Source organism: Sorex fumeus, unplaced genomic scaffold (assembly GCF_029834395.1).
Source record: "Sorex fumeus unplaced genomic scaffold, SorFum_2.1 ptg000007l, whole genome shotgun sequence".
In the NCBI taxonomy this organism is placed as follows: domain Eukaryota; kingdom Metazoa; phylum Chordata; class Mammalia; order Eulipotyphla; family Soricidae; genus Sorex; species Sorex fumeus.
In genome coordinates this window covers 62741272-62761750 of record NW_026606064.1, presented here as the reverse complement: position 1 = coordinate 62761750, position 20479 = coordinate 62741272, and the positions used below count along the sequence as shown (strand labels likewise).

General features: G+C 40.0%; 1 protein-coding gene across 1 annotated transcript; it reads right to left on the bottom strand.

Moving 5' to 3' along the window:
- Positions 1-2156: 2156 nt before the first annotated feature.
- Positions 2157-20373, bottom strand: ENKUR (enkurin, TRPC channel interacting protein). The gene is made up of 5 exons (XM_056138381.1): positions 19996-20373; positions 17319-17464; positions 12863-13095; positions 8877-9023; positions 2157-2405 (listed from the first exon to the last, which is right to left on the bottom strand). Exons 1-5 carry the CDS (start codon positions 20070-20072, stop codon positions 2229-2231), a joined length of 780 nt encoding a protein of 259 aa, XP_055994356.1. The 5' UTR covers positions 20073-20373; the 3' UTR covers positions 2157-2228.
- Between the last annotated feature and the right edge of the window lie 106 nt (positions 20374-20479).

Genomic DNA, 20479 nt, shown 5'->3' with positions numbered 1-20479 from the left:
AGAAGCCGACCCTTTAGTCCTTAGAGATTTTCAGGGGCTAAGGATATGGCTGTAGCACTGTCCTCCCATTGTTGATCGATTTGCTCGAGTGGGCACCTGGAGCAATAGTACAGCGGGTAGGGCATTTGCCTTGCACATGGCCTACCCGGGTTCAATTCCTCCATCCCTCTCGAAGAGCCTGGCAAGCTACCAAGAGTATCCTGCCTGCATGGCAGAGCCTTGCAAGCTCTCCGTGGCGTAGTTGATATGCCAAAACCAGTAACAAGCCTCACAATGGAGACATTGGTGGTGCCCGTTCGAGCAAATCAAACTGGACAACAGTGCTACAGTGCAAGGATAGAGCTCAAGTGGTAGAGCACAAGCCTTATAGGATGAGAAATGAAGATGTGAAAATGTAAAAAAGTGAGTTTTTTAAAGTTGCACATAGCATTTTCTTTAATAAAACTAAGCTTTTAGATCCCTGAAATTTTTTCTCTGTGAAAAACTCAAATTATTTGTGTTATCTACAAAATAAACGTATGTATACCTTGCTCTGGTATTTTGTAGATTCACAAATTTTATTAAATTTCACTAATTCAAAATTTTATAAATGTTTCCTTTTGAAGGAAATTGCTTAGACATTTAGATGTCTAAAAATGTTTAGACATATACATATTTTGAATTAAAACAACTTAATCCAAAAATTTAACAATTTGTAATCTTAACAATAGGAATTTTATAATTTACTCAGAAAGGTCCAGAAAAACTTTTAATGACATAAATATGGTAAATTACGAAAGAAGTAAAAAAAAGCACTTAGAGTAACAAAGATTCTTCTTTTCATTTTTGTTTTAGACTATAGCTGGCAGTGCTCAGGACTTACTCCTGGTTTTATACTCAGTGATCACTCAAGGATGCCAGGGACTGCATGAGCCAGGTGCAAGGCAAGTGCCCTATTCATTGTCCTATCACTCCAGCCCTTGGAGTAGTAACATTCTTAAAAGTTGTTGCAACAGGGTGAGAATTTGACTCAGTGGTAGAACACATGTGGAATGTGTGAGGCTCTTGGTTTGATCCCCAACACTGAACAAGAGAAATAAAAGTTGGTATGTTCAGGTATTCGGATGCCAGGGGGATCCTACTGGCGATTCTTGCCCAACCAGGCCAGCAGTTCAAGGTAAAAGTTTGAGGATGTGGTGCTGTGTGGGTCTCAAGGAGTCACAGATTACACAGGCCCAGTAGTTTCTGGGGTTGACCCAACAGTGCTCGGGGAACACCATGTGATACTGGGATTCATGTTGGGGTCTTCAGTATGCAAGGTATGTGCCTTAACCCTTGCACTATCTCTGCAGCCCTAAACTATTCCTTTTTTCCCATTAATTTATTTTGTGGAGCCAGGGATTGAGCACAAAGCTTCACACATGTGATATGTGTACTTTATACTGCTGAACTATATTCCTGACTCAGTTATTATTTTTAACTGTCTTCAGTTATGCAATATCTAACCTGTTCTCTTGATTCTAGAAATGATCTTCCTAACTTTTTTCTCCTCTAAATATAAGCCTTTTATTACAGGTAACAATATGGATATAGATAATAATTCTGGTTGGGATTAGTTGCCATGGAGGCTAACAGAGAATATATGCTGTAAAATGTGTGGCGTTCTGAAACAATCTATAAGAAACAATCTAGAGTTAGTAAGAAAGCAGACAATACAATTTCCACTTAAAATACTTCACAGTTGTTTTTCTTTTAGCAGAGTCAGGGCCTCACCTGTATGAAGCTGGCCCTCTAGTTTTATATAATATTCCTTATATTATGCAGTGTTAAAAAAAGTGAAGTTCCAACTGCTCATGTTATGTTTCAGGACCTACGTGAAACAAGTGCCTGATAGCAACAATGAAATGCACAATAAGGTAAAGGCCCTCCCGTTGATCGTCGATTTGTTTGAGCGGGCCCAGTAACGTCTCCATTGGAGACTTTATTGTTACTGTGTCTGGCATATGCCAGAAATGCACAATAAAACAGAAATACTTAAAGTAAGATTTTATTTGGTCAATTTTAGAAAACACTCAAAAATTTCTCTCAAGAGAGGAAATAATCTATAATCTAACCATTTAATGTTGCCCAACTATATGCTAGTAGAGACCCACTTTAATTTCTTCATGGGTCTGTCTTCTTGAAGAAACTAAGCTTCATTGGTATACTCCCCCACCTTACATGAAAGTGACTGCACCTTTAAAGATACGTTACTTCTTATTGGCAATATAAATAATTTTGTGCTTTTCAATGGCAGCGATATCATGTTCCAGTTGCTTCATTTCTTCTTCCAGTCTTTGCTTGTGCATCTTCTTGGGGATTGAGTCGATGAAGACTGAGAGGGACTGGAACTCTTTATGCACCTCTTCCCAGTTTTTCTTCAGCCCCTGCCAATGGTGGAGAAAATGGTAACAATGACAGCAAGTCCCCCAAAGCAACATATATTGTAAGAGTGAAAGAAACATAAAGCAAAGCTCTGAAAAGGAAAATGTAAATCGTTAAACAAAGAGACTTTGAACAATGACATGTACTTAGTCACAGCAACAGAAAAACACTATACAGACACCTGACCCAGGCCTTGCCCGTACACTCCATTCCTGTTGGGAATATTTGTTTGCTCTGTTTTTAGTGTTACTGTACTTATTTTGACCACTGAATACACATACACAGAGTTAGGAGTTGTAAGAAATGAAGCTCAGACAAATGCTTTGGTAAAAACTTAAAATTAATAGTCCCACGCAAAATAAAAAATTGAACAAGAAACTATTCTAAAATCTTCCTTCCTTCCTTCCTTCCTTCCTTCCTTCCTTCCTTCCTTCCTTCCTTCTTTCATTTGTTTGATTTTTGGGCCAAACCCAGTGATGCTAAAGGGTTACTCCTGGCTCTGCACTCAGGAATCACTCCTGGCGGTGTGCAGGGAACCATATGGTATGCTGGGTATCAAATCCAGGTCAGTCATGTGCAAGGCAAGTGCCCTACCTGCTGTACCATCTCTCATGCACCTGGGTTTTTTCTTTAGAGTTTTCTTTTTTTTTTCTTTTTTCTTTTTTTGGCCACACCCAGTGATGCACAGGGGTTACTCCTGGCTCTGCACTCAGAAATCACTCTTGGCAGTGTGCAGGGGACCACATGGAATGCTGGGATTCGAACCTAGGTTGGCCGTGTGCAAGGCAAATGCCCTACCCACAGTGCTATTGCTCCAGCCCCAGAGTTTTCTTTTTAAAAAATCATTAGCCTCAATGGTATCTTCAAAGATGCCACGCCACTGGCCAAGCGAGTGAAAACAGAGATAGATAAATGGGACTATCTTAAACTAAGAAGCTTCTGCACCTCCAAAGAAACAGTGACCAAAATACAAAGACAGTCTACAGAATGGGAAAGGATATTCACCGAATACACATCTGACAAGGGGTTGATATCCAGGATATACAAAATACTGGTTAAACTCCACAAGAAGAAAACATCCAACCCCATCCAAAAATGGGGCAATGAAATGAACAGAAACTTTCTCAAAGAAGAAATCCGAATGGCAAAAAAGCACATGAGAAAATGCTCTACATCATTAATCATCAGGGAGATGCAGATCAAAACCACAATGAGATACCATCTCACACCTCAGAGACTGGCCCACATTCAAAAGAACAAAAGCAACCGATGCTGGCGTGGATGTGGCGAGAAAGGGACACTCCTTCACTGTTGGTGGGAATGTTCACTGGTTCAGCCCTTCTGGAAAACAGTATGGACGATTCTCAAAAAATTAGAAATTGAGCTCCCATTTGACCCAGCAATACCACTCCTGGGAATATATCCCAGAGAGGCAAAAATGTATAGTCGAAGTGACATCTGCACTTGTTTGTTCATTGCAGCCCTCTTTACAATAGCCAGAAACTGGAAGAAACCTGAATGCCCAAGAACAGATGACTGGTTAAAGAAACTTTGGTACATCTACACAATGGAGTACTATGTAGCTCTTAGAAAAGATGAAGTCATGAACTTTACATACAAGTGGTACAATATGGAAAGTATCATGCTAAGCGAAATGAGTCAGAAAGAGAGGGATAGACATAGAAAGATTGCATTCATCTGGGGGATATAAAGTAACAAAGTATGAGATTAATACCCAAGAATAGCTGAGATCAGCACCAGGAGGATTACTCCATAACTTAGAGGCCAGCCGGGTATCCTAGAGGAAAGGGCTATTCAGATAGAGAAGGGAGCACCAAATAAAGGATGTTTGGAGGATCCTCCCAGGAGGGGAGATGCATGTCGAAAGTATACTATGGACTGAACATGTTTGCCACTCAATGCCTCTTTTGCAGACCACAACACCCAAAAGGAGAGAGAGAACACAGGGGATTGCCCTGCCACAGAGACGGGGGGATGGGGGGATGGGGGTGGGAGGGATATTATCCATGGTGGTGGAAAATGGGCACTGGTGGAGGGATGGGTATCTGATCATTGTATAATTGAAACCAAAGCACAAAAAATTGTAAATCTACAACTTTAAAAAAAATAAAATAAAATAAAGGGGAAAAAAAAAATCATTAGCCTCATTCTGAAATACGAATATGACATTAAAAGTTTGTATTCTGACTTGCCAGGTCAGATTCTCTAATCTTTGACTAAATAGAATTGTATAAAAATTCCAAAGTTTATTTTTTACAAGATCTTTTGATTTTATTTTTGTTTTGGGGTAGTACCCATTAGTACTCAGTACTTACTCCTGGCTCTCTCCTGATGCCTGTATAGGGTATTGGCCTTATGCAAAGCAAATACTCTATCCATTGTATTATCTCTCTGGCTCATTCACAAGATCTTTATGTCTCTTTTAATGTACTATAAAGAATTCTTCCTCTATATAGTCAAGGGACCTCTACGTCCCATTAATGTATAGCAGAAATCTCCGAAATGTCATTAAATGTAATGCTTGTGCCAATTCAATAGTGTAGTTAATATTCTATATTCTCAGAACCAACAAATTTAAAATAAGGGATCTCTTGGGAGCAATAAAGTTTATTTCCATCTCTGTGCAGTTTCCATTTTTAGTATAGGGCACTAGAGGCTCAATGACAAAATGGTCTAAGGTACTAATTGAATTCAGGCAATGAAATCTTACAAGTTAAGTGCACTAATCATTTTATTCATACAAATCATTTTATTCAAACAAAAGCAAAAACGGAAAGCATAATTTAAAATGTTGCATTGAAAACCAATGTAGTGCATTTAGTTTTAAAAGATTAGGAATATCTTTAGGGCTGGAGCAATAGCACAGCGGTAGGGCGTTTGCCTTGCACGCAGCCAACATGGTCGACCCGAGTTCGATTCCTCTGCCCCTCTTGGAGAGCCCGGCAAGCTACCGAGAGTATTCGATATGCCAGACACAGTAACAACAAAGTCTCCAATGGAGACGTTACTGGGCCCACTCGAGCAAATCGACGATCAACGGGAGGGCCTTTACCTTTACCTTTACCTTAAATCGGCAGTCATAAAAATCCCATCCATAGTCACATGCATCTTTTGAATCCCTTTACTTTTCTTTCTTTCTTTCTTTCTTTCTTTCTTTCTTTCTTTCTTTCTTTCTTTCTCTTGTTCTTTTTTCTTTAATCTTTTTTTTTTTTTTGCTTTTTGCGTCACACCTGGTGATGCTCAGGGGTTACTCCTGGTTTGGCACTCAGGAATTACTCCTGGCAGTTCTCAGGGGACCATATGGGATGCTAGGAATCGAACCTGGGTCAGCCACGTGCAAGGCAAATGCCCTCCCCACTGTACTATCGCTCCAGCCTCTTGAATCCTTTTTCATTCCCATCAATTCTCCACCTTCTTGCCCTGCTCTGTGACTGGAGGTGGTAGGGACTGATTCTGGGGGATTCTCTCCCGGTCCCCTTCCCCGTCCCCTGAAACTCCAGTCTTGTAGCCCTTTTGTCCTCCAGTTTCTCAGTTTAGCCAATGGTGATTCTGGTGGGAGGAGGGAGAGGTGGGGTATTTTCCCCTTAGTCTATGACATTAACCTGGACACTGGTTCTGGCTTATCTAAAAGGGATGACAATGCCTGTCCACTGCCTTTCTTCCAGCCTCCAGCTCTCACTGGACTCTGGGCAGTATGAGTCTTACCCCTGCTCTGCTAGGGTAACTGTGGGTTCTCACGTTTGTAGCCTAGGGGTGCCGCGGTGCTCCTTTCGGGTCCCCTTCACCCTGCTTTTGCTCCTGTCAATAGAAGTGTCTTCATAAACTCTCTTGAGAGTTTCGGCGAGCATTTTTGGGACTTCCTGCAGGAGCTCTGTTGGTGCCCCACCTTTTCCCTGACATAGGTGGGAGTGGACTCAGGCCCAGAGCTGAGTCCATGCACAGGCTAGTTTCCTCTGGCTACTTGCTAATTTGTGGACAAGGGCAAGCTAAACCAAGCTCTAGGTCTGTGATAGTGCTCACTACAGTGCCCTCCAGGGTGGGCACAGTGAACACTATAGGCTCCCTAAATGAATCAATGGATGGATAAACAAAGGAGTCCACTAAACCACTAAACGAGACCTTGGACTTTATGTCCTCCTGTCTGGGATCATCCTTCCTGGTAGAATCTGACTGCTGTTTTATGAAGAATCAGGACACACAAACACACTAATTCTTAACCCAGGGAGAGAAGCATGGCTCAGGATTTGTCAAGCCCATGACTAGAGACTTTCTTACCCTGGCAGCTGTACAACCTGGATAAGAAGCCATCCAAGACTTCCGACAGTCACTCCCAAGGCTATGCAGAGATGCTATAACCAACATATAGGAAGCTGACAGGTGCTTTATCTCGAAAAGAGCACACCCTCTTCCTTCTGAGAAGTTCCCTCTCTCTACGTTTTCAGCATCATTTAGTCAACTTTGGGATTTAAGGATAATCATGTTGATGGGGAGGGAAGGGGGAGACAGACAGAGAGAGAGAGAGAGAGAGAGAGAGAGAGAGAGAGAGAGAGAGAGAGAGAATGGGGCACCAACCAGGTCTCTGAAACTGTCAAGCAATGTCCCAGTTTTGCCCACTGGTTTCCTGCCTGCCCAGCTACCTTTTCCCTTTCCTCACGCCATTACTAAACATCAGTATTTATATTGGGCTCTGGGCTAGATACTGGGGATACTTCTGTAACTGAGACACAGACCTGCCCTTAAGTCACTCCTCTTGTCTGGAACTCCCCCTTGCTCTGCAGTTGAAATCCAGCTAAACAGGGCCACCTTTTGGTGGAGACTTATGCATGGGAGCTTTGGTGGAGACTCATGCATGGGAGCTTTATGAAAACTACAATTCCTGCATGCACACACAGCCATGCATAAGCATATATATCACCTCTCATCAATTCAACAATAACATCCTCTCCACCAGAAATTTTATCTTATGTCTCTGTTAAGATCCTTGGGACTTACCATGGTGCTTCATGCAAAACAAGACTATTTATTGATGATTGTGATGGCATTGATAAGATGTTAAGAATTTCTAACAGCACCTTAATGCAGTTTACATCAGAAATTAATAAGGTAAAATGAGTCAAAATTTTGTTTTTATAAAGTCACTAGAAAGGGCTTTGAATAAAGCTTTCAAAATAACAAAGAACCATGTCTATGGAAGATAATGAGTAGGTGCTTAACAAGTACTCTATTGTCAAAACATTGTGTTGGGGGCTAATAATAATGATGACACAGTGGCTAGGGTACTTGCCTTGCATGCAGCAGACCTGGGTTTGATCCCCAGCATCCCATATAGTCCCTGACAAGAGTGGTTCCTGGGCACAGGGCAGGGAGAAAAATTTGACAGGAGTGGTTCCTAGGCACAGGGCAGGGAGAAAATCCTGAGCACCACCAAATGTACCTTCGAGTTGTGTGTTAAAATATTTTGTGTAGTTGTTTGGGCAACTTTCTACAGGGTTAGGTTGTTTCAGTTAATCTTTAATTTGGGAAAAATTACTTGATTTTATTTAATTTGATTTAAACTCAAACAGTAAATGATTCTGTCATCTAAGCTACAGGAGAAAGTACAAGGAACTCTCAATTCCCACTTTCTGTACCTACACTTGTAACTGATCAGTTTTATTACCATTTATCATTTCATTGTTCCTTCTGAAATGCAGGTAGATGGATATGCATGTTCGTATTTTCTCCCTCTTATACAAATTATAACATACTATGTAGTCTCTTGATGTTTCTTATGCCTGTTTATTTAAAGCTGTTTTGAGTTAAAATCAAAAGTCTACGGATTGTATTTGATTGACATATAATAAAATACCTTAAGCAAAGAAGGAAGAATGATAATGTTGATGATGATGATGATGATGATGATGCTGCTGCTTATGGGGCAACCTGCTCCCTATCCCCCAATATCTTGAATATCTTGATGTAATTCTTATATTAAAAATCCCAAGATAAATATATATTTTAAGTTCATATTTATTCAAAATAAGGAAAATACATGTGCAATCAAATTATTGGTTATTTTTTAAAGTGGGCACTGAGAAGGAAGAGAAAATGGGTCTAAGGAAAAGTTTCAATTATTCTAGAGCTCCATCTAGTGAAAATTATCTGCTTCATGGATTGTGCTCTTGAAAAATTCTGGGACATGTCAATGAAAATAAAAATACTTTCTCACTGTATTTATGCATGTTTCGTGGAAGAAATGTTTTCTGACAGGTTGGGAAAAGGCAGAGGTTCACAAAATTGGAAAGAAAATATTATGTCAATGAAACCCTGTGTTACAATTTGTGGTTCATCCCAGAGTCAGTTGGGTGAAAGAGTTTTGATTTCAAAGAAGAGTGCCCACTTCCACTATTCCCCAGGGAAGACCTTTCCGCAGAGATAGTAAGTTACAATAGACCATGGCTCAGAACACTTACCTGCAGCACTGCCTCTCTTTCTTCATCAGAAACCTTTTTCATTGCTGCTTTTTTAAGGCATTCCTGGATGTAGTCATCATACTCCTCTTGGGCCTTCTTTACTTCCTGGTTGCGCTTAAAAATATACTCAGGTGTAACACCATAATCCTAGGGAATTTCAGGGAGGAGGAAGATCAATATCCTAAATGCAATCCTATTCCTATGTATATGTACATGTACATACTATGCAAGGCCTGGAAGGAAAAAACAGTGTTACAAACTTTAAGTCTTTGGTCAAGACACAGCAAATTGACAACACTCAATGACTCTTCTCTTTTGGAAACCAGCTGACTTTCTTAAATAGTCTGACATGTTATTGTACTTGTCTGTTTTCCCTCTGAATTGTTCCAGGGCCCGTTTTGGGCAGATGACTCCGCCCTTACATACCCACTCAGAGTTGCCTTCTCTTTACTTCTGTTCAGTGACTTCACACTTTTACCTTAAAATATCTTAAATAGCTTGGGGTTCCTTTTGCCTGTTCTTGTTAAATAAAAGATAAATGTTTCCCAAGTGTTATAAAAACAGATTCTTAAAATAGCCAAAGCTCATTGCCTTTAAGAGAAAACTGCCTTGGATCCCCCCTTCCCAACTCTTCTGGTTTCTGGAAATGCAAAATGTGTTTTTAGGCTCCCAGGCTGCATCAAGGTTTGACAGCTTGAGTCTTACAGATTAAAAGATGTACTTGCTATCACTGTGTAGAGAAACAGAAGCAGTCCTTGTGGAATCTTCAAAAAAATTATTTGAGGGGCTGGAGCGATAGCACAATGGGTAGGGAGTTTGCCTTGCATGAGGTCGACCCGGATTTGATTCCCAGCACCCATACGGTTCCCCGAGCACTGCCAGGAGTAATTCCTGAGTGCATGATCCAGGAGTAACCCCTGTGCATTGCTGGGTGCAACCCAAAAAGAAAAAAAAATTATTTGAGCATATACTTCTTGCTGGGCTTATCATTGAAAGAAAATAACCATGCATTTTATGGTGAAAGAAATTTGTCAAAAATGAGTGTAAAATAACATCTCTTAGTGATCTACAGTAAAACAAAAGAAAAACTGCAGAACAATGCCTTGTTTTAAGTTATTGCAACTTGTTAAGCCACCCCAATATGACTGAATGTGTTATGAAAACCTATGAAATCTTGCATAGATTTTCAAAACCCTAAGTGCACCTTAGTGCAATGGTTAACAGTGGCGAACAGTCATTATATTTCAGCAACCAATGAGAGCAACATCTCACTACAGCTAAGGACATTCGTGTTCAGAATGGTGGTTCTGAGTCATCACAAGAATGTTGGTTCTGAGTCATCACAAAAAAAGATGAATTTATATTTGGAATACTTTTTTTCTCCCTTCTAACTCCCCTTTTTTCCTCATTGAATCACCATGAAATACACAGTTACAAAGTTGTTTATGATTGTGTTTTAGTCATACAGTGTTCCAACACCTGTCCCTTCATCAGTGTATATTTCCCACCATCAATGTCCCCCGTTGCCCTCTCCAATGCCATGCCAGCTTGCCTCAATGGCAGGCACCTTTCTTCTCTCTCTCTCTCTCTCTCTCTCTCTCTCTCTCTCCCCTCCCCCATCCCTTTCTCGTGTTCTCTCTTTCCTTTTGGGCATTATGGTTTGCAATCAGGTACTGAAAGGTTATTATCTATATGCCTTTACCTACTTTCAGAACTCAGTTCTTGTTCAGAGTGATCACTTCCAATTATCATTGTCATAGTTATTCCTTTTCTATCCTAACTGCCCTCCCCGTCACCCCATTTGTGGTTTCCAATCATGGACCAGTCATTCCAGCCCTTGTGTCTACTATCCTTGTGTCTACTATCTCATACTATGAGACTAACACTCAAGGATAGACTAACACTCAAGGATAGTGTTACATCCCACAAGAGAGTTCAATCATTCTATGTCTGTCCCTCTTCGCTAACTCATTTCATTCAGCATGATGCTCTCCATGCTCATCCATTTATAAGCAAATTTCATGACTTCATTTTTCCCAGTGGCTGAGTAGTATTCCATTGTGTGGATATATCCTATTTTCTTTATCTAGTCATCTGTTCTCAGGCACTCAGTTGTTTCCACATTCTGGCTATTGTGAATAGTGCTGCAATGTATGTAGAAGTTCAGATGACTTTTCTGCATTGTGTTTTTGGGCTCCAAAGATATATTCCCAGAAGTGATATTTCTGGGTCATCTAGAAGCTCAATTTCTAGTTTTTTGAGGAATGCCCATACTGTTTTCCAAAAAGGCAGAATCAGTTGGCATTCCAACCAACAATGAGAGTCCCTTTCTCCCTGAATCCGCACCAGCACTGGTTTTTCTTATTATTTTTGATTTGTGCCAGTCTCTGTGGTGTGAGATATTGTTGTTGTTTTGATTTGCATCTCCTTGATGATTAGTGATGTAGAGAATTTTTCATGTGTCTTTGACCATTTGTATTTCTTTGGAGAAGTTTCTGTTCTTTTCCTCTCCCCATGATTTATACTATGTTGACATTGTACATAGGAAGGTTTTTAAGTTAGAGTGAACTCTACTCCTCTCTCTCACTTTGCTAATGATTTAGTCTTAAAATCTTCTGAAAGACTAGCCTTTCTGGAATGAAAACAGTGACTGTTCTCCATATAACATTTCTACCATACCAAGGTTTGTCATCATTGTTAAATACATTGTAGTGAATGAGATCACACAGGGGTCAGTGGCACATGCCCCTCATGCATGAGACCCTGGTCTGATCCCTGGTATCACATCACTCTGAGAACCACCACATGCAGCCATGGAGGCTCTTCAAGCACTCTCTAGCCAAGTATCACTGGGAGTGGCCCTGGATCCCTTGAGCACTGTTTGAGAGCACCATTCCCCCTCCCATGCAAAAACTAGAACTGTAGCACTGTAGCACTGTCCTCCCGTTGTTCAGCAATTTGCTAGAGCGGGCACCAGTAATGTCTCCATCGTGAGATTTGTTGTTACTGTTTTTGGCATATCGAATATGTCACAGGTAGCTTGCCAGACTTTGCCATGTGGGCGAGATACTCTTGGTAGCTTGCTGGGCTCTCCAAGAGGGGCAGAGGAATCAAACCCAGGTCGGCTGTGTACAAGGCAAATGCCCTACCCGCTGTGCTATTACTCCAGTCCGCAAAAACTAGATATTGATAAAAGAAACTAAGGGAAATAATTATGGTTTCTCTCTACTGAACTATATGCTGCTGTCCATTACAAATTCTTAATCATCACTTTAGATTTGCCCCAAAACAGATTACAGAGAGTGGGGATTGGTGATCTAAACCATTTATCCTATGATAACTCTATTGACAATAATATAGGCAATCATTATGAATGTCTGATTTAAAATTCTTATTGCAGGGGAAAACTGGGGCCATACTTGGTTCTGCTTTGGGCTTGCTCTTGTTTGTGTGCCCAGGGATCACTACTAGAGGGGCTCAGGGAACCAAATGTAGTATTAGGGATTAAACCCAAGTTGGTCATAAGCAAGGCAAGCACCTTATCCATTGTACTATCTGTCCAGCCCCAGTCTGGGCTTTAACTTAAATTAAGGGCTGGTCCTTGTTTAAGAACCAGAGAAAGAGTATAAAAATAGGGTGCTTGCATTGCTTGTGACCAACCCAGATTCAATACTTGGCATCCCATATGATCCCTTGAGCCCCACCAGGCGTGATCCCTGAGTGCACTGCAAGGAGTAATTTCTGAGCACAGCTGGTATGACCCAAAAACAAACAAAAAAAATCCCAGACATCTTTTTGATTTGCTCTTTTGTGGTGACCATACCTGACAGTGCTCAGAGACTACTCCCATCTCAGTGCTCAGGTCACTCTCAGCAGTGCTTGGGGCACTGTGAAGTGACACGGACTAAACCGAGGGCTCCTGCTTGAAAAGTGTGTGCACCAGACTTTGGAACATCCCCCACCCTCTCTCCTTATTACAGGCTTACCTTTTTATTGATATACTTTGGAATTAGTCCTGAGGTTTCAAGATTATGCCTGTCTCCGGTTCTGTTGTCAACATAAATCGGTTTTGGTTTCTTAGCGACTCCCATAATAATATCAGCTACATTTGTGCTTATAAAATTTTTTTCACTCTGTATTCCCATGACTGGATGTTCATCCCTCCGTGGCACAGGAGGCTTTTTGCCCACATGCAATGACGTTCTCTCAAATGATTTTTCTGTTTAGACATAGCACCAACTAGTTAGTTGAAAGTAGAAATATAGCACTTAGAAAAATTTATAAAATTCAGATGTTTTATCACCAGTGTTTTAAGGGGGTTTAAAAAGTTTTATTAATAGTATACTCAAATATTTAACATAAAAGATAATTATCATAAATGCAAAAACAAAATATAACAGATTCAGGTGAAAAAATTGAAGAACAATATTATAAACATGTAAAGAATAAGCTCCCCATTGTCACAAGTAGTGAAGGAAGGGCAGTGAGGACAGAGAAGGGACCGTTATGACAAGGATAGTTGGAAATGATCACTCTGGACAAGAACTGAGTGCTGAAAGTAGATAAAGGGACAAACATGATAAACTTTCAGAAAATGTATTGCAAACCATAATAAAAGGGGCACGGGGAAGTGTCTGCATAGAGGCAGGCAGGGTGGGAGGGACAGGAGAGAAACTAGAGACATGGGAGGTGGGAAATGTATGCTAGTGAAGGGACAGTATTGGAACATTGTATGACTGAAAGCCAGTCATGAAGAATTTTGTATGTGTGTCTTATAGTGATTCAATTTAAAAAAGAAAAAAAGAAGTTCCCTAAATCCAATGGAACAAACCAATAAATTTTGTTATCTATTGTGAAAATAATTTCTTGTAATGATGTCCACTATAAACATTCAGATTTCCCTCTGAAATAAAGAAATTGTATTCTGAGTACTATTAATATTACCGGTAGTTACTTCTTCAGGGAAGTTACCATAAAATCACTAAGTGAATAGATTAAATTTGGTTTATTATCAAGAGAGTCTATGGATTTTTCACTAGCATTTTTATATGGTTTACAATCATATTGTAGCACTGTCCTCCTGTTGTTCATTGATTTGCTCGAGTGGGCACCAGTAATGTCTCCATCGTAAGAGTTGCTGTTACTGGTTTTGGCATATCGAATATGCCATGGGGAGCTTGCCAGGGTCTTGCTGTGAGGGCAGGATACGCTTGGTAACTTGCCAGGCTCTCTGAGAGGGAAGGAGCAATTGAACCTGGATCAGCAAATGCCCTACCCGCTGTGCTATCGCTCCAGCCCTTACAATCATAAAATTAAAAAAAAAAATTAGTGACCCAACAGGTAGCTTACCAAAATTTATTAAAAAATTGCTAGTCAAAGTCTCCTGATCTCTCCTCCCTAAATGCAATGCACTTTGAAGAGACTTGGATTATCTTTTCAGTCATTTTGACATATTCATCTTCTATTGAGAGCCAAATCAACATATAAAATTTTAAATAATTATAAAATTCTATAATGTCAGGCCACAGCAATTGGGCCACATATGGTCCCCAGAGCCCACCAGGAACAATCCCTGACTGCAGAGCCAGGAGTTAGTCCTGAGCACTGCCGATTGTGTCAACCCAAAACAAAAATCAAACAAGTAAACAAAAAGTTATAAAGTCTAAAATACTAAAGCAAAATAATTATAATTTACTTCCAGGAACTAAAAAGAACAATCATCTCAACAATGTATCCCTCCATTCTTAACCAGATGAAACTGGACTTTGTAAGGAGTGGAATTCAGGGGCTGGAAAAATAGCTCAAGGTTTGGGATCCCAGCATTGCCTGGGTCCCCCAATTCTACCCCACACTGCAGGAAGCAAAGCCTGAATATAGAGCCAGAATAGCCCCTGAGCACCTCAGGACGTGGCCCAAACCAAAAATTAAAAAGAAAGAAAGGTGAAATCTATTTAAATTTTGTTATCAGAAAAAGCAATGTTTATTAGATTCTGTGAACTGGATTAATCTCTTGCAATGGACTGAATTTGTCCCCTTAATATTTGTGTATTTAAGACCTAATGCTACCAGACCTCAGGATGCAAAGGCATTTGAGACAGTCACGGTCACGGTCCTCCCATTGTTCATCGATTTGCTCGAGCGGGCCCAGTAACATCTCCACATAAGACTCGTTACTGTGTTTGGCATATCGAACACATCATGGGTAGCTTGCCAGGCTCTGCTGTGCGGGCAAGATACTCTCGGTAGCTTGCCGGGCTCTCTGAGAGGGGCGAAGGAATAGAACTCGGGTCAGCCATGTTGGCCGCTTGTAAGGCAAACGACCTACCACTGTGCTATCGTTCCAGCCCATACTTGAGACAGTATCTTTATGAACTACTTAAATGGAGATAACTTCAACGGCTGAGTACACACTTTTTATGTGGAAGACCCAGTTCAAGCTCAGGTATAGGGATATCACTGTTAAAAGAATGTACTTTCTTTCTAAGATGTTCAGGTTATTAGTGGTTGTGGATCACAGAACGCCAATATCCCACCTGAAGATACAAAACGGAGTTCAGAAGTCATAGATTTAAAGCAGGAAGGTTGTATTTTCAGACATGTTTCATCTAAATTTCCAGATGATGCCTTGTCAATTTTCAAGGCATCTGGGTTTCAGGGAGAATTTTTAAGTACATAAATTTTAGCTTTGGGAATAGTATTGCTTTTGTGAAAAGTTACATCCAAGCTGGAATTGAGATGTTGTATTATTTCTCTAATGCTAGAAGATACTAAAAGATCAATGTTTATAAAGCAATAGACTCTGGGGCCAGAAAAATAACTCAATGGGTTGTAATGCATGCTTCGTATGCGAAGGCCCAGGTTCAATCCTCAGCACCACATGGTCACCCAAGCACAGTTGGAAGGGACTCCTACCCCAGACTTGATCTGGGAGTAGCTCCTGAGCACTGCTGGGTGTGCCTCTACCAAAATAATGAAAAAGTAACAGATTGTGGGGCCACCATGATAGTATAACTTGTAGGGCATTTGCCTTGCATGTGGCTGTCTGAGTTCGATCCCCAGCATCCCATATTATCCCTTGAACACTACCAGAAGTAATTGCCGAGTAAAGAGCCTAAAGCATTGCCAGGTATGGCCCCAAAACAACAACAAAAAACAATAAACTCATTTATCTCTCCTTTTCATTGTTCTTAAACATCAGGGAAGTCATATCCAAGATGGAAAGATGACACTTATGCATAACTATCATAGTTCCATTTTCATTTATTCTCTGGTTTCCTGGAAGCCTCAAAGTTATGTAATCTATGATCATGAGTGATAGCACAGTAGTAGGGCATTTGCCTTGTGCACAGCCAGCCCGACCGAGCCGGGTTCAATTCCTCCACCTCTCTCGGAGAGCCTGGCAAGCTCCCGAGAGTATCTCCCCCTACAGCAAAGCCTGGCAAGCTAACCGTAACGTATTCAATATGCCAAATACAGTAACAACAAGTCTCAAAATGGAGATGTTACTGGGCCCACTCCAGCAAATTGATGTTCATGATAGCTTTCATAATTTGCAAAGTCCAATATAAAATGAAAATGTAAAAGGACACATTGAGGAAAATTTAGAGATATCAAGATGGCAAGTGCAGAATATTAAACCAAGCATAGGATTCTTCTAAACTTGGATCCCTCTAGGACTAAAATGGTAGTAGAGCCAAGAAACTGGCTTTGACTACCACTTATTCATAAGATCTTTTCCATTCCTTCTAACTCCATTTATGGTTCCAGTGATCTTAGAGAACTGGGAGAGTGAAGGCCTTCATTCAAGCATAAAGTTGTCCTGATAGTCGTTTCTGCAATGCACAGTAATAGCTCTAATTTTCATGTCTTGGAGAAAACAGTTGGGGTTTAGAAGCCTGGCAATATTGCCCACTGGAACTTAAAACCCTTCTTCTAATTGCTTTCAAATGAAGTCATATGGCTAATGTCTAAGATGATCAGCCATGTGGTGTTGAAAGTGTAGCTTTACAGGAGAGTCCAAGATATAGTCCAAGACTCTTGCTTTAGCAAAAGGAAAGTGGAGTAACATCTTGTTGGAGTAACAATATGTTCACTATTCTTTTTACATCATATTTCTATTTTCCTCTAGCTTCTCACATTGCTATTATTTTTTAAAAAAATTGGGGGCCATATCTGGTGGTGGTCAGGGGGATCATATGGTATAGCAGGGATCAAACCTGGGTTAGCTGCATGCAAGGAAAATACCCTACCTGCTGTACTATTGATCCATCCCCCTCTCAAATTTTGTTTATCTGAAGTAAAGTAGTAATCATTTTTCTACTTAATATTCAGACAATAATTGTATTTAAAATTACAAAAATATTATATAATATCAACGTGATTATATAACTTTACACGTTCTTATTAAATGCCGCTTAATTTTTTTAAAGTGGGAAAACATACTTGGTGGTAATGCTTTGTCCTTTGAATGTTTCTTCAGGAAATCCTTTGGAGAAGGTAGTTCAACTTTTGCTGGTCCCATTGTTTTCATTGCACTTTTAGATTTTTTCAAGTCATTCTTTATAGCTTCCTTAAAAACCGATGCATACCTAAAATTAAAAAAGTTGGAGTCTTTATACTCAAATAAAATTATTCCAAGCTTTAAAGATATATTAAAGATATTTTTCTAATTTATGTATCTATATAAATTATAACACTGGCTTCATTAAGTTCTGTTTTGGCATCAGGCCATTGGTTTATAGTATGAGCAACATTGACTCTATGGAACCAGTGCATTTAATGTAATGTTATTAAAATCTTAATTTCTTACACTATTCTCATTGTCTCCCTTGCTCTGTGATCTAAGGAGGAAGCATATTTCTCATTTCACACCAAGAATTGGTATCAGCCACTTCTTTGCTTTTGTCTTATGGAAAATGTGACTTAGGGTATAACTGATCTTCAAAGGATCATTTTTGTGCATAAAGACCTGATAAAAGATCAAATATCTGAAAACAAAGAAAATGTCCTTAAAGATTTAAGTAAGTTTACTCAGATTCAAAGGTAGTATACAAACTGGTTTAAAATTATGGGTTTTGAATTCTGTGACAATCTCAGTTCTTGTTTTCCCTAGTGACCTTGGATTTCTGGGCCTAAGTTCCTTTTCGGTAACATTGGCAAGTTTTTACTCATCTCACAGTGTTTTGTGTTAACTAGGTAAAATGATGCAAGAGAAAAGCATAGAATAATACTTGGAGGCAGGTGTTTTCAAGCAGTGCTGGGGATCCAGGGACAACTCCATGAGATACTTGACCATGAGATACTTGGTTAGAAGGTTCAGTACTCAGCCTTATTGATCTAATGCTGGCACAGACAAGTGCTCAGGGAGCCACCAGTCAGTCCCCAAAGTAGCTTGGGAGATCCAGTGGCTTCCTGCGGACCATGTTATTCCAGGGCGCAAACTCAGGGCTTCATTTATGAAGGCAAACATTATAGCCCTATGAGCTATCACTTCAATCCTTTGCATAATTGTTAAGAATAGTCGCAGTATTTTTGTTTCTTTGTTTGTTTGCTTGGAGGGGAGGGATACCCAAGCAGTACTTGGGATCAATCTCAGGCCTCCATTATGCATATATAGGCTCAACCCATTGAGCTATCTCTCAGGGTCTGGCAGTCAAGTGTCAGTCTTAATGTTATTATACTTGGACATTCATCTTGCTTAAACTAAAAAAAAAATCTTAAGCCCTTTCCTCAATTTTACTGTGTCCTAGAAGGCACACTCACATGCTCTGGAAATTCAAGTTAAATGATTATTATTATAGACAAATACATACTGAAAAACTTTTCTGATTTGTAATAACCAGATTCCCATAGTATGATATAGTATGTTAAATGCTTAAGATACATTGTTCTCTAATAACATAAACTTTCTAAAAATGAGTCTAATACTTGTAAAAGTTAAATTTTATACACCAACTTTCCTGGCAATTAATTGTCAAACACTTTTGGTATATTTATTTTCTACAGTTTTAGGGATAAGAGAAATGTGCAAATATTCCACATTACGTCTGTAGAAAATTTAAATGTGTAGCAGCAATAGCCCATGATGAACAAAAGCTAGTCATTCATATAAAACTGCAATTTTTCTGGGTGACAAAAAGCCCTACTTGTAGGTATTGTTGTACCCAGGCACAGTCTGAAATGAAAGGTGCCTTTTTTAATTATCCCATTTCCTAGGACTTTGATTCATCAACACTTTCAAGGTAATTCTACTCATGCTAACTCATTTGCTGTTAATGAGCTTCCTTTCCTTGGTGACTTAAAAATCCTTATGAGCTGTGAAGTTTATATCCAGAATGACTAGTATTTAGGGAATAGAGAGATAATAAAGTGGGCTGGGTGCTGGCCTTGCAGCTCCAGCACCCCGTATAGCTCCCTGAACCCCAGCAGGAATAATTCTTGAGCACAGAATCAGGAGTAAGTTTGAGCATCACAAGATGTGGCCCCCAAACAAAAAGAATAGCATTAGAACACTTTGATGAAGTAAAGTGACAAAGAAGTCTTCAGAGATTATATCATATGGGAAATATTAATAACCTATGTTAATAATAATTATTTATAATATATCATAGAACTCTTTCTAGGGACCAGAGACATGTTCCAAGGGTCGGAGCACATGTTTTGAATGCAGGAGCCCTAAATTTGGTCCCTGACACCACAAAGTACTCCAATTTTGTTTGTACCCCCAATTCTCTCACCCCCAAAAATATCACTTTCAGAAACCATTTATTGCAGCGTAGAGGAATTTCAATATAAAAATTCATTGTCCGGGGCCTGAGCAAAGTCTGGGGCCTGAGCCTGTCTGGGTCCTGATAGTATAACGGGTAGGGCATTTCCCTTCTACTCTGTCATCCTGGGTTCAATCCCCAGCTCCCCCTATAGTCTCTAAGTTCTCCAGGAGTGATGCCTGAATGCAGAGGTAGGTATAAAACCCGAACACCACCAGTGTAGTCAAAAATCCAAAAGGAAAAAAACCCCCACAAACTTCATTATGCTAAATACCAAGACTTTGCAATTTGTTGAATTTTTTTTCTTTTTGATGATGATCACTTGAAAAAGTAATCTTTGCTTACCCACATACCTAGGAGGCTGACGAGGCTCCTTCCAGTCACAGGGTATGAGGTTATAAATGCTCTCAGAAGGGCACGTTGGATCCATGACCACCAAGGAACTTCTTAAGAAGTGTACAATTTTTTTCTTACTCTACCAGTATTTCCCTCTCTTTCTTAACCGCTTCCTCCCTTTCCTCTTCTACTCTCTCGCCTTCCCAAGAAACTAAAATTTCTCTCTTTCAAATAATTCCCCTTTGACCACTTCTCAACAGTCCCCCATTGGGAGGAAAAGAAAATACCCCTTCTATTCCTCTAGGTCCAAGGGTTGCTTAGCGTTGTTGGCGGCGCTGTCGCCATAGAAACTGTTGCTAGGCGACGAGAGATGTAAAGGTTGAGATGCAAACTAGGTTTCCTCGGATTCCCTCAGCGCCTTCTAAGGAGTTCCTGAAGGAAACCATGACACATATGGGCCTTGGGGAGATAAAAAGTAGGGCCCACTTAGATTTTTTTCTC